General features: G+C 48.4%; 1 protein-coding gene and 1 pseudogene across 4 annotated transcripts in view; one reads left to right on the top strand and one right to left on the bottom strand.

Annotated features, from left to right (window-relative positions):
- Positions 1-16,920, bottom strand: part of LOC125629143 (E3 ubiquitin-protein ligase TRIM39-like) — a 33,851-nt pseudogene extending 16,931 nt beyond the window's left edge.
- The window catches only part of LOC125629159 (uncharacterized), a 33,381-nt gene continuing 24,769 nt past the window's right edge, over positions 11,810-20,421 (top strand). For 2 of the 4 annotated variants that reach the window (XM_075119756.1, XM_048834468.2), the window contains exons 1-3: positions 11,810-12,014; positions 18,823-18,911; positions 20,242-20,355. In XM_075119756.1, the coding sequence (XP_074975857.1) occupies positions 18,881-18,911; positions 20,242-20,355 (145 nt within the window). In that variant the 5' untranslated portion in view covers positions 11,810-12,014; positions 18,823-18,880. Of the gene's footprint in view, positions 12,015-18,822; positions 18,912-20,238; positions 20,356-20,421 lie in introns of all 4 variants that reach the window. The other 2 variants (XM_048834469.2, XM_048834470.2) reach the window with 2 other exon arrangements.

Here is a 20,421-nt window from a genome sequence, read left to right as displayed (position 1 = left end):
TGATGGGCAGCTGGATTAGCTGTTTGCAGACAATCAGCTGTAGGGTGCTGAAGACAAAAATAGGCAGTAGGGGGAGGGGGCTGGTGTGAAGGGAAAAGAATTTTAAAAAAAAAAAATTCCCTTTTCTCTTTTGCTGCTCTGAAAGGGCCACAATCCTGTAATGATTCATTTGTCTTAACTTTGATTTCACTGTAGTAAATGAAAGCGTGCAAGTGGTTGTGAGATCAGAGCTGAAGGGCCTGTCTATACCACCCACACTTCAGTGGCACAGCTACAGCATTGAAGCGGTGTTACTGTAACACCATGCTGCAGCAACAGAAGGGTTTTTATCACTAATTAATCCACCCCCTTGAGCGATGGTAGCTAGGTCGATGGATGACCTAAAAAGGGAAGAAGGAGGATCCTGGGAACTACAGGCCAGTCAGCCTCACCTCAGTCCCTGGAAAAATCATGGAGCAGGTCCTCAAAGAATCAATCCTGAAGCACTTGCATGAGGGGAAGGTGATCAGGAATAGCCAGCATGGATTCACCAAGGGAAGGTCATGCCTGACTAATCTAATCGCCTTTTATGATGAGATTACTGGTTCTGTGGATGAAGGGAAAGCAGTGGATGTATTGTTTCTTGACTTTAGCAAAGCTTTTGACACGGTCTCCCACAGTATTCTTGTCAGCAAGTTAAGGAAGTATGGGCTGGATGAATGCACTATAAGGTGGGTAGAAAGGTGGCTAGATTGTCGGGCTCAACGGGTAGTGATCAATGGCTCCATGTCTAGTTGGCAGCCGGTATCAAGTGGAGTGCCCCAAGGGTTGGTCCTGGGGCCGGTTTTGTTCAATATCTTCATAAATGATCTGGAGGATGGTGTGGATTGCACTCTCAGCAAATTTGTGGATGATACTAAACTGGGAGGAGTGGTAGATACGCTGGAGGGGAGGGATAGGATACAGAAGGACCTAGACAAATTGGAGGATTGGGCCAAAAGAAATCTGATGAGGTTCAATAAGGATAAGTGCAGGGTCCTGCACTTAGGACGGAAGAATCCAATGCACCGCTACAGACTAGGGACCGAATGGCTAGGCAGCAGTTCTGCGGAAAAGGACCTAGGGGTGACAGTGGACGAGAAGCTGGATATGAGTCAGCAGTGTGCCCTTGTTGCCAAGAAGGCCAATGGCATTTTGGGATGTATAAGTAGGGGCATAGCGAGCAGATCGAGGGACGTGATCGTTCCCCTCTATTTGACATTGGTGAGGCCTCGTCTGGAGTACTGTGTCCAGTTTTGGGCCCCACACTACAAGAAGGATGTGGATAAATTGGAGAGAGTCCAGCGAAGGGCAACAAAAATGATTAGGGGTCTGGAACACATGAGTTATGAGGAGAGGCTGAGGGAGCTGGGATTGTTTAGCCTGCAGAAGAGAAGAATGAGGGGGGATTTGATAGCTGCTTTCAACTACCTGAAAGGGGGTTCCAAAGAGGATGGCTCTAGACTGTTCTCAATGGTAGCAGATGACAGAACGAGGAGTAATGGTCTCAAGCTGCAGTGGGGGAGGTTTAGATTGGATATTAGGAAAAACTTTTTCACTAGGAGGGTGGTGAAACACTGGAATGCGTTCCCTAGGGAGGTGGTAGAATCTCCTTCCTTAGAGGTTTTTAAGGTCAGGCTTGACAAAGCCCTGGCTGGGATGATTTAACTGGGAATTGGTCCTGCTTCGAGCAGGGGGTTGGACTAGATGACCTTCAGGGGTCCCTTCCAACCCTGATATTCTATGATTCTATGAAATCTTCGATAAGACAAACTGCCTGTACAGTTGGGTAGGTCATCCTAACTACATCACACAGGGGGTGAGATTTTCCAGGAGTCTGAGTGATTTAGCTAGGTTAAGCCTACATCTAAAACTTAAGTCAAGTGTGTTTGTAGAGTCCATGGCACCATGAGGCCCTGGCTTCTAGGTACCGCAGCAATTAGGGCTGTCAAATGATGAATTAATTGCATTTAATTGCGATTAAAAATCATGATTAATCCATTTTAATCACTGTTAAATAGAAATCCCAAAATATTTAAATGGTAGTTTTCTAACTTTTCAACTATTGATTTCAGTTAAACAGAATATGAAGTACAGTGCTCCTTAAATTTTTACAAATATTTGCACTGTAAAGTTACACGCTTGGACCACTGTTCCAGAGAACATGCTTCCATGCTGATCGGTTCTGCTCTATAACTATCCAAAGCAGAGCAGACTGATGCATGTTCATTTTCATCATCTGAGTCAGATGCCACAGGCAGATAGTTGATTTTCTTTTTTGGTAGTTTGGGTTCTGTAGTTGCTGCTCAGAGTGTTGCTCTTAGGGTATGTCTACACTACGGAATAAGGTCGAATTTATAGAAGTCGGTTTTTTAGAAATCGGTTTTATAAATTCGAGTGTGTGTGTCCCCACAGTAAATGCTCTAAGTGCATTAAGTGCATTAACTCGGCGGAGCGCTTCCACAGTACCGAGGCAAGCGTCGACTTCCGGAGCGTTGCACTGTGGGTAGCTATCCCACAGTTCCCGCAGTCTCCGCTGCCCATTGGAATTCTGGGTTGAGATCCCAATGCCTGATGGGGCTAAAACATTGTCGCGGGTGGTTCTGGGTACATATCGTCAGCCTCCCGTTCCCTCCCTCCCCCCGTGAAAGCAAGGGCAGACAATCATTTCGCGCCTTTTTTCCTGAGTTACCTGTGCAGACGCCATACCACAGCAAGCATGGAGCCCGCTCAGGTAACCGTCACCCTATGTCTCCTGGGTGCTGGCAGACGCGGTACGGCTTTGCTGCACAGTAGCAGCAACCCCTTGCCTTCTGGCAGCAGACGGTGCAATACGATTGGTAGTCGTCCTCATCGTGTCCGAGGTGCTCCTGGCCGCGTCGGCTGGGAGCGCCTGGGCAGACATGGGCGCAGGGACTAAATTTGGAGTGACTTGACCAGGTCATTCTCTTTAGTCCTGCAGTCAGTCCTATTGAACCGTCTTATGGTGAGCAGGCAGGCGATATGGACTGCTAGCAGTCGTACTGTACCATCTTCTGCCAGGCAGGCAAGAGATGAGGATTGCTAGCAGTCGTATTGCACCATCTTCTGCCAGGCAGGCAAGAGATGGGGATGGCTAGCAGGCGTACTGTACCATCTTCTGCCAAGCAGCCATGAGATGTGGATGGCATGCAGTCCTTCTGCACCGTCTGCTGCCAGCCAAAGATGTAAAAGATAGATGGAGTGGGTCAAAACAAGAAATAGACCAGATTTGTTTTGTACTCATTTGCCTCCTCCCCTGTCTAGGGGACTCATTCCTCTAGGTCACACTGCAGTCACTCACAGAGAAGGTGCAGCGAGGTAAATCTAGCCATGTATCAATCAGAGGCCAGGCTAACCTCCTTGTTCCAATAACAACGATAACTTAGGTGCACCATTTCTTATTGGAACCCTCCGTGCAGTCCTGCCTGAAATACTCCTTGATGTACAGGCACCCCCTTTGTTGATTTTAGCTCCCTGAAGCCAACCCTGTAAGCCGTGTCGTCAGTCGCCCCTCCCTCCGTCAGAGCAACGGCAGACAATCGTTCCGCGCCTTTTTTCTGTGCGGACGCCATACCACGGCAAGCATGGAGCCCGCTCAGCTCACTTTGGCAATTAGGAGCACATTAACCACCACACGCATTATTCAGCAGTATATGCAGCACCAGAACATGGCAACGCGATACCGGGCGAGGAGGCGACGTCAGCGCGGTCCCGTGAGTGATCAGGACATGGACACAGATTTCTCTGAAAGCATGGGCCCTGCCAATGCATGCATCATGGTGCTAATGGGGCTGGTTCATGCTGTGGAACGCCGATTCTGGGCTCGGGAAACAAGCACAGACTGGTGGGACCGCATAGTGTTGCAGGTCTGGGACGATTCCCAGTGGCTACGAAACTTTCGCATGCGTAAGGGCACTTTCATGGAACTTTGTGACTTGCTTTCCCCTGTCCTGAAGCGCATGAATACCAAGATGAGAGCAGCCCTCACAGTTGAGAAGCGAGTGGCGATAGCCCTGTGGAAGCTTGCAACGCCAGACAGCTACCGGTCAGTTGGGAATCAATTTGGAGTGGGCAAATCTACTGTGGGGGCTGCTGTGATGCAAGTAGCCCACGCAATCAAAGATCTGCTGATATCAAGGGTAGTGACCCTGGGAAATGTGCAGGTCATAGTGGATGGCTTTGCTGCAATGGGATTCCCTAACTGTGGTGGGGCTATAGACGGAACCCATATCCCTATCTTGGCACCGGAGCACCAAGCCGCCGAGTACATAAACCGCAAGGGGTACTTTTCAATAGTGCTGCAAGCTCTGGTGGATCACAAGGGACGTTTCACCAACATCAACGTGGGATGGCCGGGAAAGGTGCATGATGCTCGCATCTTCAGGAACTCTGGTCTGTTTCAAAAGCTGCAGGAAGGGACTTTATTCCCAGACCAGAAAATAACTGTTGGGGATGTTGAAATGCCTATAGTTATCCTTGGGGACCCAGCCTACCCCTTAATGCCATGGCTCATGAAGCCGTACACAGGCAGCCTGGACAGTAGTCAGGAGCTGTTCAACTACAGGCTGAGCAAGTGCAGAATGGTGGTAGAATGTGCATTTGGACGTTTAAAGGCGCGCTGGCGCAGTTTATTGACTCGCTTAGACCTCAGCGAAACCAATATTCCCACTGTTATTACTGCTTGCTGTGTGCTCCACAATATCTGTGAGAGTAAGGGGGAGATGTTTATGGCGGGGTGGGAGGTTGAGGCAAATCGCCTGGCTGCTGGTTACGCGCAGCCAGACACCAGGGCGGTTAGAAGAGCACAGGAGGGCGCGGTACGCATCAGAGAAGCTTTGAAAAACAGTTTCATGACTGGCCAGGCTACGGTGTAAAAGTTCTGTTTGTTTCTCCTTGATGAACCCCCCCGCCCCTTGGTTCACTCTACTTCCCTGTAAGCTAACCACCCTCCCCTCCTCCCTTTAATCATTGCTTGCAGAGCCAATAAAGTCATTGCTGCTTCACAGTCATGCATTCGTTATTCATTCATCACACAAATAGGGGGATGACTACCAAGGTATCCCAGGAGGGGTGGTGGAGGAGGGAAGGAAAATGCCACACAGCACTTTAAGCACAGCACTTTAAAAGTTTACAACTTTAAAATTTATTGAATGACAGCCTTCTTTTTTTTGGGCAATCCTCTGTGGGGGAGTGGCTGGTTGGCCGGAGGCCTCCCCACCGTGTTCTTGGGCGTCTGGGTGTGGAGGCTATGGAACTTGGGGAGGAGGGCGGTTGGTTACAGAGGGGCTGCAGTGGCAGTCTGTGCTCCAGCTGCCTTTGCTGCAGCTCAACCATACACTGGAGCATACTGGTTTGGTCCTGCAGCAGCCTCAGCATTGAATCCTGCCTCCTCTCATCACGCTGCCGCCACCTTTGAGCTTCAGCCCTGTCTTCAGCCCGCCACTTACTCTCTTCAGCCCGCCACCTCTCCTCCCGGTCATTTTGTGCTTTCCTGCACTCTGACATTATTTGCCTCCACGCATTCGTCTGTGCTCTGTCAGTGTGGGAGGACAGCATGAGCTCGGAGAACATTTCATCGCGAGTGCGTTTTTTTTTCTTTCTAAGCTTCACTAGCCTCTGGGAAGGAGAAGATCCTGTGATCATTGAAACACATGCAGCTGGTGGAGAAAAAAAAAGAGACAGCGGTATTTAAAAAGACACATTTTATAAAACAGTGGCTACACTCTTTCAGGGTAAACCTTGAAAGTTAACATTACATACATAGCACATGTGCTTTCGTTACAAGGTCGCATTTTGCCTCCTCCCACCGCGTGAACGGATTTTGGTTGAATGCCAGCAAACATACACTGCAATGCTTTGTTCTACAGTGATTCCCCAGTACGTGTTGCTGGCCTGGAGTGGTAAAGTGTCCTACCATGAAGGACGAAATAAGGCTGCCCTCCCCAGAAACCTTTTGCAAAGGCAGAACCGCAAATGCCAGGGCAAAGTAATCCTTTCACATGCTTGCTTTTAAACCATGTATAGCATTTTAAAAGGTACACTCACCAGAGGTCCCTTCTCCGCCTGCTGAGTCCAGGAGGCAGCCTTGGGTGGGTTCGGGGGGTACTGGCTCCAGGTCTAGGGTGAGAAACAGTTCCTGGCTGTCGGGAAAACCGGTTTCTCCGCTTGCTTGCTGTGAGCTATCTACAACCTCCTCCTCATCATCTTCTTCGTCCCCAAAACCTACTTCTGTATTGCCTCCATCTCCATTGAAGGAGTCAAACAACACGGCTGGGGTAGTGGTGGCTGAACCCCCTAAAATGGCATGCAGCTCATCATAGAAGCGGCATGTTTGGGGCTCTGACCCAGAGCGGCCGTTCGCCTCTCTGGTTTTCTGGTAGGCTTGCCTCAGCTCCTTCAGTTTCACGCGGCACTGCTTCGGGTCCCTGTTATGGCCTCTGTCCTTCATGCCCTGGGAGATTTTCAGAAAGGTTTTGGCATTTCGAAAACTGGAACGGAGTTCTGATAGCACAGATTCCTCTCCCCAAACAGCGATCAGATCCCGTACCTCCCGTTCAGTCCATGCTGGAGCTCTTTTACGATTCTGGGACTCCATCATGGTCACCTCTGCTGATGAGCTCTGCATGGTCACCTGCAGCTTGCCACGCTGGCCAAACAGGAAATGAGATTCAAAAGTTCGCGGTTCTTTTCCTGTCTACCTGGCCAGTGCATCTGAGTTGAGAGCGCTGTCCAGAGCGGTCAGAATGGAGCACTCTGGGATAGCTCCCGGAGGCCAATACCATCGAATTGTGTCCACAGTACCCCAAATTCGAGCCGGCAACGTCGATTTAAGCGCTAATCCACTTGTCAGGGGTGGAGTAAGGAAATCGATTTTAAGAGCCCTTTAAGTCGAAATAAAGGGCTTCATTGTGTGGACGGGTGCAGGTTTAAATCGATTTAACGCTGCTAAATTCGATCTAAAGTCCTAGTGTAGACCAGGGCTTAGACTTCTGAAAGCATGCTCCACACCTCATCCCCCTCAGATTTTGGCAGGCACTTCAGATTCTTAAACCTTGGGTCGAGTGCTGTAGCTATTGTTGAAATCTCACATTGGTACCTTCTTTGCATTTTGTCAAATCTGCAGTGAAAGTGTCAGGGCCAGATTAACTTTTTTGGCGCTGGGCCCACAACATTTGTGGGCCCCTTGGGGAATGATTGTAAAAGGGGCTGGGGCACAAGCCCAGTGGGGCAGGAGCTAGGGTTGGTCCCTGGAGCAAGGGAGGGGCCAGGGGTAAACTGCAAACCCAGCAGGGCTGGGGAGAGGTAAACAGGATTTTTCCACGCCCCACCCCCTGCCCACATAGAGCAGGTACTTACCTGGTTCTAGCCCATTCTCTTAGTCTCTCTGCACTGAGCTGCCCCTCCTCCCACAGCAGCAGGGCCGGTTCTCTTCCAGCCTTCTGGGGTGGGTGTTGGGAGTGGGAGGAGCAGAGGCTAATGTGGTTACTCCTATAACTGGAGTTTTAGTTTCCAGTCAGTTCTGCTAACTGGACACTCGTCATTTTCTACTGGAGTTTCCAGTCTAAAACGGGATACCTGGCAACAGGGCTGCCAGAAAAGCCTGAGGGGCAAGCAATCATTTTTAAAAGTGAGAGGGCTAAGCCTTAAGCAGGAGCTGGCAGCATTGTTGCCGGCACCCAGTGCCAAGAGGCTAAACAGCTGAAGTTGGTTCGTTACCCAGTGTGCTACACCCAATAATCACAACAGGGTGGATGGAGAAGCAGAAAAGTTTATTTGAAGCTTCAAATAGGTACAGGGAGATTTGAATCTCAAATCCTGTACCCAGAGCAGGAAGTTACATAGGCTTTTATACATCTTTTTCCCAGCATACTTATCCAATAGCAAGCTGCTCTAAGTATTCATATAGCCAGCCAATGCAGTTCCCAGCTAGTTCCCTGGTTCTCTGTATCATTTGTTAAACTATACATAAAGCTGCTTTATTCAGCATTGTTCTTCCATATCTCCCCTGTTTGGCCTTGCTTAGTTTCAGGCAGTCTGACTCTGCAACATATTGTTGCAGATTCTCAGCATAACTGCTGTGTGTGCCTCCAGGCGGGGAGGGCCCCCCCCCCCCCCAAGGACACTTGGGCCTAGTGCGAGGGGGCTTCATTGACACTCGTGGTCTTCCATCCCCTCAAGTTACCTAGTGGCCATGCCCCAGTGTCCCTAACAGCATCAAGCTTCTGCCCCCATAGGAGAGCCGGGAGGGGAGGGGGGTGCCGTGGAGAAAAGCGGGCCAGGTGGGGCCCCTTTGAACTGTGGGCCCAGCACCATGGTAAATCCAGTACTGGAAAGTGTTCTGAAAATGAACAACATATGCTGGGTCACTAGCTGAGACTGCCATAACATGTTCTATATGGCAGAACACAGGTAAAACCACAGAGCAGGAGATGTACAATTCTCCCCAAAGGAGTTCAGTCACAAATTTAATGAATGCATTTTTTTAACAATGCATCAGCATGGAAACAGCTCCTCTGAAATGGTGGCTAAAGAATGAAGTGGAAGACAAAAGTTTTAGCCTATCTGGCATGTAAATACCTTGCAATGCCAGCTACAAAAGTGCCATGTGAATGCCTCCTCTCACTTTCTGATGACTTAAATAAGAAGCAGGCTGCATTATCTCCCGTAAATGTAAACAAATTTGTTTGTCTGAGCAATTGGCTGAACAAGTAGGACTGATGGACTTGCAGCCTCTAAAAAATTTTAGATTGTTTTATTTGAGTGCAGGTTTTTTGTACATAATTCTACATTTGTAAGTTCAACTTTCATGATAAAGTGATTGCATTGTAAAGATAGTATTTTTCAATTCACCTAATACAAGTACTGTAGTGCAAATACTTGTATCAAATGTAAAGTGAGCACAGTACACTTTGTATTCTGTGTTGTAATTGAAATGTATATGTAGAGAAACACCCAAAATTTTAAATTGGTATTATATTGTTAATGGTGTAATTAGACCCGACTAATTTTTTAATTGGGTTAATTTCTTTTGAGTTAATCACTTGAGTTAACTGCAATTAAACAGCCCTAGCAGCAATCTAAATATCATAATTATATAAGGCCGCCCGGTTCAGCAAACACATCAGCATGTACTGCACATGACTCCAGGAGCTGGGGGTGCAAGATAAACTCTACATATTGTGAGACAATAAAATCACAACAGTTGATAATATGATGCAGAAGGATCAATCCCAGCTGTCAACTGGGGAAAGCATCTGTTTAACATGCAATCAAATATAAATTGGTTTGATGTAATTAGTGGTTTTAGATTCCAAGGTCAAAAGGGACCACTGATCATCCAGGCTGACTCCCTGTATAACCCAGGCCAGAACCCCACTCAGAGATTCCTACATGTATGGTGAGCAGTCCTGGGGCTTTCCATAGGCCACACACAAGATATAAAAGCAAAGACTTAAGAAAATAAGAATGACCATACTGGTGTGGTGGTGCATGAACACCCCATCCCTCTTTGGTGTGGATTGTGGGTGTGATGGCACCACCGTTAGTCTACCAGAATGTCCTGGGACTCAAGATAGTGCTGCTTAATGGCCAGAGTCAATATAGCAGCCCTCAAGTGCAAGGTGGCATGGTTAAGTGGCCATAGAATATCAGGGTTGGAAGGGACCTCAGGAGGTCATCTAGTCCAACCCCCTGCTCAAAGAAGGGCCAATCCCCAATTTTTGCCCTATATCCCTAAATGGCCCCCTCAAGGATTGAACTCACAACCCTGGGTTTAGCAGGAGCTATCCCTCCCCCCAGAGTCAATATAGTGGTCAAGTGCAGGGCTATGTGGCCTAGAGGCCAAGGACCACAACCCAGGGCAGTGACAGTCCAGGGGGGCGGGGGCAGGGAGAAGGGATGGGACCTGAGCCCTCTCTGCTCCACCAGCTCCTGGCCCAGGGCCCCATTAGTAGCAAATGTGTCTGCCACCCAGTCAGTGGGGAATCATATCACAACAGGCAGACTCTGCTTTGCGGGAGGTCACAATTCTCTTCCCCCTCCCTGGGCCGCTTCCTACCCTGCTTCCTGAAGTCATGGTCCATATGACACTGGGGTCTCCAGGCCCTTGGCAAAGGTAACTCACTGGGACTTTGACTCAGCTATAGACAACAGGTCTCTGGTCAGTTCTTGGGCTCTCCAGCTCCCACAGGCAAGGGCTGTACTGGCTCCTGGGCTAGAGCCTTCACCAAGCATCCTTCCTCCTCAGCATTCAGCCTAGACTGACCTAGTCTGCTCCCTCTTATACTCCAACAAGAGTTGGAGCATGCCCACCATGGTCTGAGGGGCGGAACTTCCTCCACCCACAGTGTGGGATGAACCCATTCTCACCTAGTGAGGGGTATGCACACTCCATCACACTGGGCAGACCAATGGTCCATCTAGCTCAGGATCCTGTCTTCTGACAGTGACCAATGCCAGGTGCTTCAGAGGAAATGAACAGAACAGGTAATCAAGTGGTCCATCCCTGGTTGCCCATTCCCAGCTTCTGGCAAACAGAGGCTAGGGACACCATGCCTGCCTATCCTGGTTACCAGCCATTGATGGACCTATCCTCCATGAATTTATCTATTTCTTTTTTGAATCCTGTTATAGTCTTGGCTTTCACAACATCCTCTGGCAAGGAGTTCCACAGGTTGACTCTGCATTGTGTGAAGAAATACTTCCTTTTGTTTTTTAAACCTATTGCCTATAATTTCATTTGTTGACCCCTTGCTCTTGTGTTGTGTTCCTTATTTACTTTTTCCACACCAGTCATGATTTTATAGACCTCTATCATATCCCCCTAGTCATCTCTTTTCCAAGCTGAAAAGGCCCAGTTTTATTAATCTCTCCTCATACAGAAGCTATTCCATATCCCTAATCACTTTTGTTGTTCTTTTCTGAACCTTTTCCAATTCAAAATTTTTTTTTTTTGAGATGGGATGACCACATCTGCACACAGTATTCAAGATGTGGGCGTACCATGGATTTATATAGAGGCAATATGATATTTCCTGTCTTATCTATCCCTTTCTCAATGATTCCCAACATTCTGTTTGCTTTGTTGACTGCCGCTGCGTATTTTTAGAGAACCATCCACAATGACTCCAACATCTTTCTTGAGTGTTAACAGCTAATTTAGACCCCATCATTTTATATGTATAGTTGGGATTATGTTTTCCAATGTGCATTACTTTGCAGTTATCAATATTGAATTTCATCTGCCCAGTCACCCAAGTTTGTGAGATCCCTATGTAACTCTTCGCAGTCGGGGACTTGACTAGCTTGAGTAGTTTTGTATCATCTGCAAATTTTGCCACCTCAGTTGAACATGCTTATTCACATGCTTAACTGTAATGCAGGATGGGAAGTCGGCAGGACCCTTGCCTAAAACTTGATTGTCTTTGTCACATAGTAGAATTTTAAAATATAGGTACATATGTAATGCTGGTTACAGAAATCCTTTTTTGAAAGCTCATATTTTGATCATGGTACACAACCATCTTCAGTCACACTAAGGATGGAAAATTTCACAACCCGAAAAGAAAAAAATTCTTTTCTTGTTTCCCTCCTAATTTCCAAATTGGTTTGTAACTGCTCAGGTGCAGGCAGGGCTCTGGCCGGATTCCTGCCATGCAGCAGGTCTGGGCCCAGGGCTCCTGAGCTGTGGCCACCAGAGGGCTCTGGCTATTGGAAGGAAGGGAAGATGCTGGTTACTGCAATCTCTATGCTGAGCAGATCCGGGGTTGAGCTTCCTGGGTCACAGCTGCTGCTTCATCTGTAGTGTCCAAAAGGCAGACTGAGCTGCTGCCGCCCAGCGGGGTGGGTGCGGGGAGAACCCTTCCCTAGTGTCCCTCTGTGCCCAGCCGGGGGGACTTTCTCTGGGGGCTGGAACAAGCCCCCGGGACAGCCCCGGGCTCTGCCGACACCAGCCCCTGAGCCGGAGCCTGCTGCAGGTGAGGGGAGAGACCCGGGGGTGGGCGTAGGTTGACCAGACCTCCTAATATTATCTGGCCTGTCCCAAGATATTAGGGGTTTTGTCTTGTATGGGTAGCTATATCCACTGTCTTCCCCCTGCCCCCTCCCAAAAAAGGTGTCTCAATTTTTCACACTTGCTAGCTAATCACCCTAGATAGGCAGGAAAGTGACTCTGCACAAATGGCCCCTCCTGTCTGCGAGTCCCAGAGCTGCTCCCCTGAGCGCCTGCAGGAGCCGACCCAGCTCCGGGAGAGCGACCGGCCCGGGAGCGGGCCAGGGACCCAGTCTCCCAACCCGAGGGGAGGGGAGAGGGGTCAGGAAGGAGATGGGGGAGAGACTAGCAGGGGCAGCAGGAGCAATAAATGGGGAGGGAGGTTCCTGCTCCCAGCCCCATTCCCTGCAGCACCCGGGCAGATTGACTTTCCTGGACAAGATGAGGGGTAGGGAGAGGAAAAGGCAGTTCCTGCCTCTGCCTAGTCCACACACTGCTCGGGGGGATGCATTGCCTTGGGGACAGTGTCAGGGGGATCCCTCAAAGCAGCTCCTTGGATTCTGCTCTTTTCTAGCTCTTGGCTCAGAGACTCTGTTACTGGGGGGGTTTAAAATGTCTGTGGGTGGGTTTAGGCCGGGTGGGAGGGGCTGGGTCTGTGCAGAACAAAGTGACCGCTCTGCAATGAGCTCTGTGGGGTATGGCGCTTGGATCTCTGTGCACTGTGCCTGCACTGGGGATGAGAGCCTTTGTCTGCGAGGTGTTCTTTGTTGTTGGGCTTTAGTGAAAGAGGCCCTGAGAGAAGCAGATTGGAGATGAAGTAAGGTTTGACTTAGTCCCAGGGAGTAACATCATGGCATGGCATGACTGTTTGTTTGAAATGGTTGTGTTAGTCAGGAATGGCAAAGCTCCCAGCAATGGACTTTGCCAGCTCAGCCTATAGAAATATATTGGCAGGATGACTGGTTTTTGTACATACTCCATACCTAGAATATTAATGCTACAAAATATCATAAGGAATACGGTATTGCTGACTCGAAATGCTAAAAAGTCATGCACCACAGTCCAAAAAGATGGATTTAAAAATCATGTTATTTAAAAAAAAAAGAGAGATAAAAAGAATCCAATGCATATTAATCTTTTGCTTTTCAAGCCTTTAAAGGGTTGTGTTTTCTCTTCAACCACAAGGGCTGGAAACTAGCAAGAAAGCTAGCTAGCTGAGATTCACAAGGGAGCACAAGACTCCAGGAGCTGGGGCCGTATGATGTACTCTAAATATTACTCACAGTAATATCACCAGAGTTGATAACATGATGCAGAAGGATCGACCCTCTCTCTCACTTGGAAGAACTTGTGTTCTCTAACCCGTGATCCAGTTTGTAGTGGTTTGATGTAGTTACAGTAAATATTTATTATCACTGATTTTAAGGCTGGAAGGGACCATTGTGATCATCTGTCCTGTCCTCCTGCATCGCACAGACCAGGGCTCCTCATCCAGTGATCCCTACATCCAGCCTGACCAGCTGGTATTCTGTTTTGATGCCTCACTGTGATCACACTAGTGTCATTTCCTGTTTGAATTTACTGACTCCCAACTCCAGCCATTGGATCTTGTTTTGTCTTTGTCCGCTGGACTGCAGAGCCTTGTCTCAGAAAGCTTCTCCCTGCATAGATACCATCGTCAATCCCCCTGTTTTAAGGAGCAGAGTTTTTAACTGTCAGTGTAATTATCTGTGGGAACCAATTACCTTGGGAACAGATTATCCGTTGCTTGGAGTCTCCAAGGGCTAAAGCCACAAAGGGACTAGATTCCACATTGGAACTAGTGCTTAAAGTGTGTGTGCATGCAGGGGGAGTGAAGCATCTCAAGGAGTTGCAGACCTGACAAAAGATATTTTTTCATACATTTTAAGGTCAGAAGGGACCATTGTGATAATCTAGTCTGACCTGCACATAAGGTGACCAGATAGCAAGTGTAAAAAATCAGGACAGGGGATGGGGGGTAATAGGTGCCTATATAAGAAAAAGCCCACAAAATCGGGACTGTCCCTATAAAACCTGGACATCTGGTCACCCTACCTGCACAGCATAGGCTAGAGAATTGCCCCCAACTAATTTCTAGAGCAGATCTTTTAGAAAAATAAATATCTTGATTTAAAAATGGTCAGGGATGGAAAATCCACCACAACTCTTGGTAAGTTGTTCCAGTGCTTAATTACACTCACTGTTAGAAATTTACACCTCATTTCCAGTCTGTGGGTCTCTAGCTTCAATTTCCAGCCGTTGGTTCATGTTAGACTTTTCTATGCTAGATTGAAGCGCTCGTTATTAAATATTTGTGATATACCTTGACTTTAGCAAAGCTTTTGATATGGTCTCCCACATTATTCTTGCCAGCAAGTTAAAGAAGTATGAATTGGATGAATGGACTATAAGGTGGATAGAAAGCTGGCTATATCATCGGGCTCAATGGGTAGTGATCAATGGCTCGGTGTCTAGTTGGCAGCCAGTATCAAGTGGTGTGCCCCGGGGGTCGGTCCTGGGGCCGGTTTTGTTCAACATGTTCATTAATGACCTGTATGATGGGATGGATTGCACCCTCAGGAAGTTCGCGGATGACGCTAAGCTGGGGGGAGAGGTGTATATATATTGGAGGGTAGAGATGGGGTCCAGAGGGACCTAGACAGATTGGAGGATTGGGCCAAAAGAAATCTGATGAAGTTCAACAAGGACAAGTGCAGAGTCTTGCATTTAGGATGGAAGAATCCCATGCACGGCTACAGGCTGGGGACTGGCTAAGAAAAAGATCTGGAGATTACAGTGGATGAGAACCTAGATATGAGTCAACAGTGTGCCCTTGTTGCCAAGAAGGCTAACAGCATATTGGGCTGCATTAGTAAGAGCATTGCCAGCAGATCGAGGGAAGTGATTATTCCCCTTGATGGCACTGGTGAAGCCACATTTGAAGTACTGCGTACAGTTTTGGGTCCCCCACGACAAAAAGGATGTGGACAAATTGGAGAGAGTCCAATGGAGGGCATGATTAGGGGGCTGGGGCAGATGACTTATGAGGAGAGGCTGAGGGAACTGGGCTTATTTAGTCCACAGAAGAGAAGAGTGAGGGGGGATTTGATAGCAGCCTTCAACTTTCAAGGAGGGGGCCAAAGATGATGGAGCTAGGCGGTTCTCAGTGGTGGCAGATGACAGAACAAGGAGCAATGGTCTCAAGTTGCAGTGTGGGAGGTCTAGGTTGGATATTAGGAAACACTATTTCACTAGGAGGGTGTTGAAGCACTGGAATGGGTTACCTAGGGAGGTGGTGGAATCTCCATCCTTAGAGGTTTTTAAGGCCCGGTTTGACAAAGCCCTGGCTGGGATGATTTAGTTGGGGTTAGTCCTGCCTTGAGCAGGGTGTTGGACTAGATGACCTCCTGAGGTCTCTTCCAACCCTAATATTCTATAATTCTATTATTTGTTCCCCATGTAGATACTTTATAGACTGGTTTCAGAGTAGCAGCCGTGTTAGTCTGTATTCGCAAAAAGAAAAGGAGTACTTGTGGCACCTTAGAGACTAACCAATTTATTTGAGCATGAGCTTTCGTGAGCTACAGCTCACTTCATCAGATGCATACCGTGGAAAGTACAGAAGATCTTTTTATACACCAAAGCATGAAAAAGTGGGTGTTTACCAGTACAAAAACTTTTCTCTCCCCCCACCCCACTCTCCTGCTGGTAATAGCTTATCTAAAGTGATCACTCTCCTACAATGTGTATGATAATCAAGGTGGGCCATTTCCAGCACAAATCCGGGGGGGGGGGAGAAAACCTGGATTTTTGCTGGAAATGGCCCACCTTGATTATCATACACATTGTAAGGAGAGTGATCACTTTAGATAAGCTATTACCAGCAGGGGAGGGGGGAGAGAAAACCTTTTGTAGTGGTAAACACCCATTTTTTCATGCTTTGTGTGTATAAAAAGATCTTCTGTACTTTCCATAGTATGCATCCGATGAAGTGAGCTGTAGCTCACGAAAGCTTATGCTCAAATAAATTGGTTAGTCTCTAAGGTGCCACAAGTATTCCTTTTCTTTTTACTTTATAGACTGTAATCACATCACTCCTTCACTTTCTCTTTGTTAAACTAAATAGACTGAGCTCTTTGAGTCTATCACTGTAAGGCAGGTTTTCTAATCCTTTAATCATTGTCATTGCTCTGCTCTGAACCTCCTCTAATTTATCAACATCCTTATTGAATTGTGGACCCCGAACTGGACACAGGATTCCAGCAGCTTAAAGAAGTTGGGTCTCCGAGTGACACTTTTGAGCGCTGTCTTACCCAAAGCTGCTGTTCCCAGGTTATGTTAGGCCTCCCACTTTTCTCAGACCACTTTCCACCTGGGTTGCCATGCCTGACACGCAGATGCCCTGCTGCCTAGTGGAAGGCACAGGCCTGAGTTAGGCACCTGTACGATGAATGGGGAGAGTAAGGCAACTAGGAACAGGCTCCACTAGCAGGGAAACCAGCCTGAGCTAGCCAATAGGAAATGCTGAGAAGAGGGGTAAGTCCTCAGCCCTGTCCCTCTAGGGGACACCTAGGTGCCTAAGTCCTCCCCCTCCCTCTGCTCAGGAGTCACAGCCATGAGCCCTCACCTGACTTTCAAAATATGGAGGAATGGTGCCTCTCCTTACCTGCTAGCTGAGGGGTTGGAGCACTCAGCCAAGGCGAGAGAACTGAGCCTGGGTCGCCTGTCTCTGCCTGGTGGGGAAGCGTAGGCTTTAATTAGGGTTTACTGCCTCTCACGGAAGTGCCCTGGCCACGGGGCATTCTGGCCAGCGGGCTCTCCGTCTCGCCTGTTGCAGCTGCTCCACCGTGCATCACGATTTCAATATTCATTGGGACAGTGAGAGGGTGAGACGGACTCTGCAGTCCAGTGATTAGTGCTCTCATGGGGGAAACCCAGGTTCTGGTCCCCCTGCTCCGGGTGCAAAGGGTGCTGCGGTAATGGAGAGCCTGGTGGGGTGTTTGAGCTGTGTGTGGGACAGGCAAGGCTGTGTTTTACAGCTGCTATACAGAAAGAAACAGCAAGAATTGGACAGAGCCTAAGTGCAAGGACCTTGGGAGACTGTTCAGCCCATGTCAGTCTCCCCACACTCCTCCCAGCTCCTCTCCTGACCTCAGTGTTTCTCAACAGCCAGCTGGCTCCCAATCCCCCCATTTCCCTCACTGTCTCCCAGTCTCCTTGAGCAGTCCCAGATTCTCTCCCTCCACATCCAGTCCCAGTCCTTGTGCCAATCTGCTCCTTCCCCCCTCCCACCCTGGTCTGCCTTTGCACCAACTGCATTCTAATCATATAGCTTCCTCCGTGGTGCTGCAGGGGGTCACTGAGAGTGTAGGGGAGACAGTTCCACTGGTTCAGGTGCCCAGCCCCACCATAGTCTGGAGCAGCGGTTGCAGGGAGAGTCAGTTGGAGTGTCACGAACTGCTGCCTGTTCCAGTTTGCTACTGGTATTAATATCTGACACAGCTGGTGTATCATTCTGTGCTACCCCGTTAGAATTTTTCTACCTCCATCCCCTGGGGCCAGTGGTAGCAAATTCTGGGGTATGGGGGGTCTCCCTGTCGCAATTTGCTACTCCTCACCTTTCCCTGGTCCTGTGGGCTTGCAATAGTTGTTTTGGATTACATTTGCCCTAACTCTGGCCCCCGGAGCTGGCCCGACCTGCTGGAGTGGGTTCAATAACGTTGCTGCCATGCAAAGGAGATGTGAAGGAGACCAAGAGACATTGGGTTGTATTCCATGGATTTGTAGTCCAGCATGCATCCCACCTGAATTCATTGCATTAGGTGCAGCTGCACTGACTGGTGGAGGGGTTAACTGGAGTAGGCTGGCAGAGTTGTCACTGTGATAGGAGGAGGGGTGCACAACATATACCCAGAGGGATCAGTTATGCCTCGTGTCAGCGCTGAGTTCTGTAGGTTGGGTTAGAGGCAGCTCACAAGAGTTTCTTCTTGCTGTGGGGATGGTCAGCAGGCTGCTGGCATACACAGCAGTGGGCTCCAGGGACTAGTGAGGCATAGGGGAGCTGGGAGGAGACAGGGCTTGTTCAGTTGCTCTCTGGGGATGGTGAATGAACAGTCTGGCCAGCACTAGGAGCAGGGAGGGGCTTGAACATGCTCAGTGAGGACAAAATCTTCAGCAATTTTAGCAGCTAAAACCAAAGAAGCCTCTGCTGACCATGTGCAAATAGCATTTTTCAAAGGCATATACATTAGCCAAATGCGGGTTTCCCAGGCATGGCAAAATTCTTTCCCCCCCCCCCCACTCCCCGCATTACAACACCCTGCTCTGAAGCATGGAGAGTGCGTGAGCTTTTCAAAGAAAAGGACATCTGAATTTTTCAGCATGGGCAAAACCACTTATTTTTCCCTAGCCTCAGTTTCAGAAATGGCTGGACTGTTTGGCTGAAATTTTCCCAGCTTTTTCAGCCTGAGGCAGAGACCTGGCATGGAAAAGATCAGGCCAAACAGTTTACGTTTGGCAAAGTTATAAGCCACAGAAAACAGTTTCTTATAACAGGATGTGCCGGGCAATCTTAATAATAGGTGGTGCTGTCAGCCCAGCTTATAATGTGATAGCCAGCCGCTCCCCTGTATAGGTGTGCTTGGGTGGCTGGAGACTGAATGTTCTGTGAGCTTCATTTCTGTATCCACAGAAAGACCCTGGGGGGAATCAGGGTGAGAAATGGGTGAAAGCCGCTTCTGAAACCTCCCCACTCGCCCTTCTCATCCTGACAGGCTGCAGGATAACGTCCCGGTTTCACTCCAGATCAAACCGCCTGCCCGGGGGTCGGGGATGGGAAATGGCTGCAGAGCAGCTGGCTCAGGTAGGGGATGGTCAGGGGCTGCTGGTGGGGGACGGGGGAACGATTGATTTGAAATAACAGAAGGTGCTGAGAAAGGAATGAGCTGCTGAGATGCATTTAATATGGGGCACTCAGGGCACCAGTGACTGAGCGAGTGGGACTGTGGCTCACTGAGTGGGGGATTCTTGCTGTTCCAGGAGCCAGTGACCTTTGAGGAGGTATGTGTGTATTTCAACGAGTGGCAGTGGGCTCTGATGGACCCAGGTCAGACAGCCCTCTACAGGGATGTCACGGGGAAGGGTTCCTGTCCCCTCAGGTATTAGAAGCAGCTGGCTTGGGTTCTACTCGGGGTGCTTTTCCACTCCCTTAGGTTTCATGGGGATCAGCCCCAGAGTATGTGTGCGTGTGTTAAAAGAGTGACTGTTCCTTTCACTCCCCTTCCCCTGGGAGAGGAGATTCAAGGACACACCAGTGGTTAGGGCTGGTCAAAAAATTTGCAACTGAACAGTTTTTAGTCAAAAAATGCCATTTCATCAAAATCAAAATGTCTTACCAGAACGTGTCCATTTCAATGAAATTTTCAATGAGAGAAAGTCAAGCCATTTCATTTTGACCTCTCGTTTGCACTTTTATATTATAGGCATATGTAAATTTTAATATTGTATTCTATTAGAGAATATTATGTGTGTGTCCTGTTCTGGTGCCCACAATTCAAGAAGGATGTTGATAAATTGAAGAGGGCTTAGAGAAGAGCCACAAGAATGACTTAAGTATTAAAAAACCTGCCTTATTGTGATAGACTCAAGGAGCTCAGAGAGAAGAGAAGGTGAAAGGGTGGCTTGATCACAGTCTATAAGTACCTAGGTGGGGAACAAATTTTTAATAATGAGTTCTTCGTTCTAGCAGAGCAGGGTCTAACATAATCCGTTGGCTGGAAGCTGAAGTTAGACAAATTCAGACTAGATATAAGGCATACATTTTAACAGTGAGAGTAATTAAGCATTGGAACAATTTACCACGGTTCATGGTGCATTCTCCATCACTGAGAATTTTAAAATCAGGATTGGGTGTTTTTCTAACAGCTCTGCTATAGGAATTATTTGGGGCAGTTCTCTGGCCTGTGTTATACAAGAGATGATCACAGTGGTCCCTTCTGGCTTTGGAACCTTTGAATCTGTAATAGTGACACAACACATCCCCCAGCAGACATCTGACTCTCCCAGAGTGTGTCCATGGACCTTTTCTCCCAACTTCCCAGCACAGAGAGAGGGTTAAAATCACATCTCTATAATAAATATTCTCTGTCTGTGTCTCAAGCCCTGATCTTGCCTGTTCTCTTTCCCCCAAGCAGGATTTCCCATCCCCGAGCCCAATGTGATCTCCTGGATGGAGCAGAGGAAAGAGCTGTGGGCCCCAGATCTGCAGGACTCTGAGGAACCAGAGCTCCTGAGGGATGTCCGCCCAGGTGAGGAATTGGTTACATCAGCCAGGAAAACATTACAGTGGGAAGGATGGTTTGTGGCTAAGGAAC

Source organism: Caretta caretta, chromosome 14 (genome assembly GCF_965140235.1).
Source record: "Caretta caretta isolate rCarCar2 chromosome 14, rCarCar1.hap1, whole genome shotgun sequence".
Classification (NCBI taxonomy): Eukaryota; Metazoa; Chordata; order Testudines; family Cheloniidae; genus Caretta; species Caretta caretta.
Note: the sequence above shows the minus strand (reverse complement) of the source record. Positions and strands in the feature narration are given on the sequence as shown.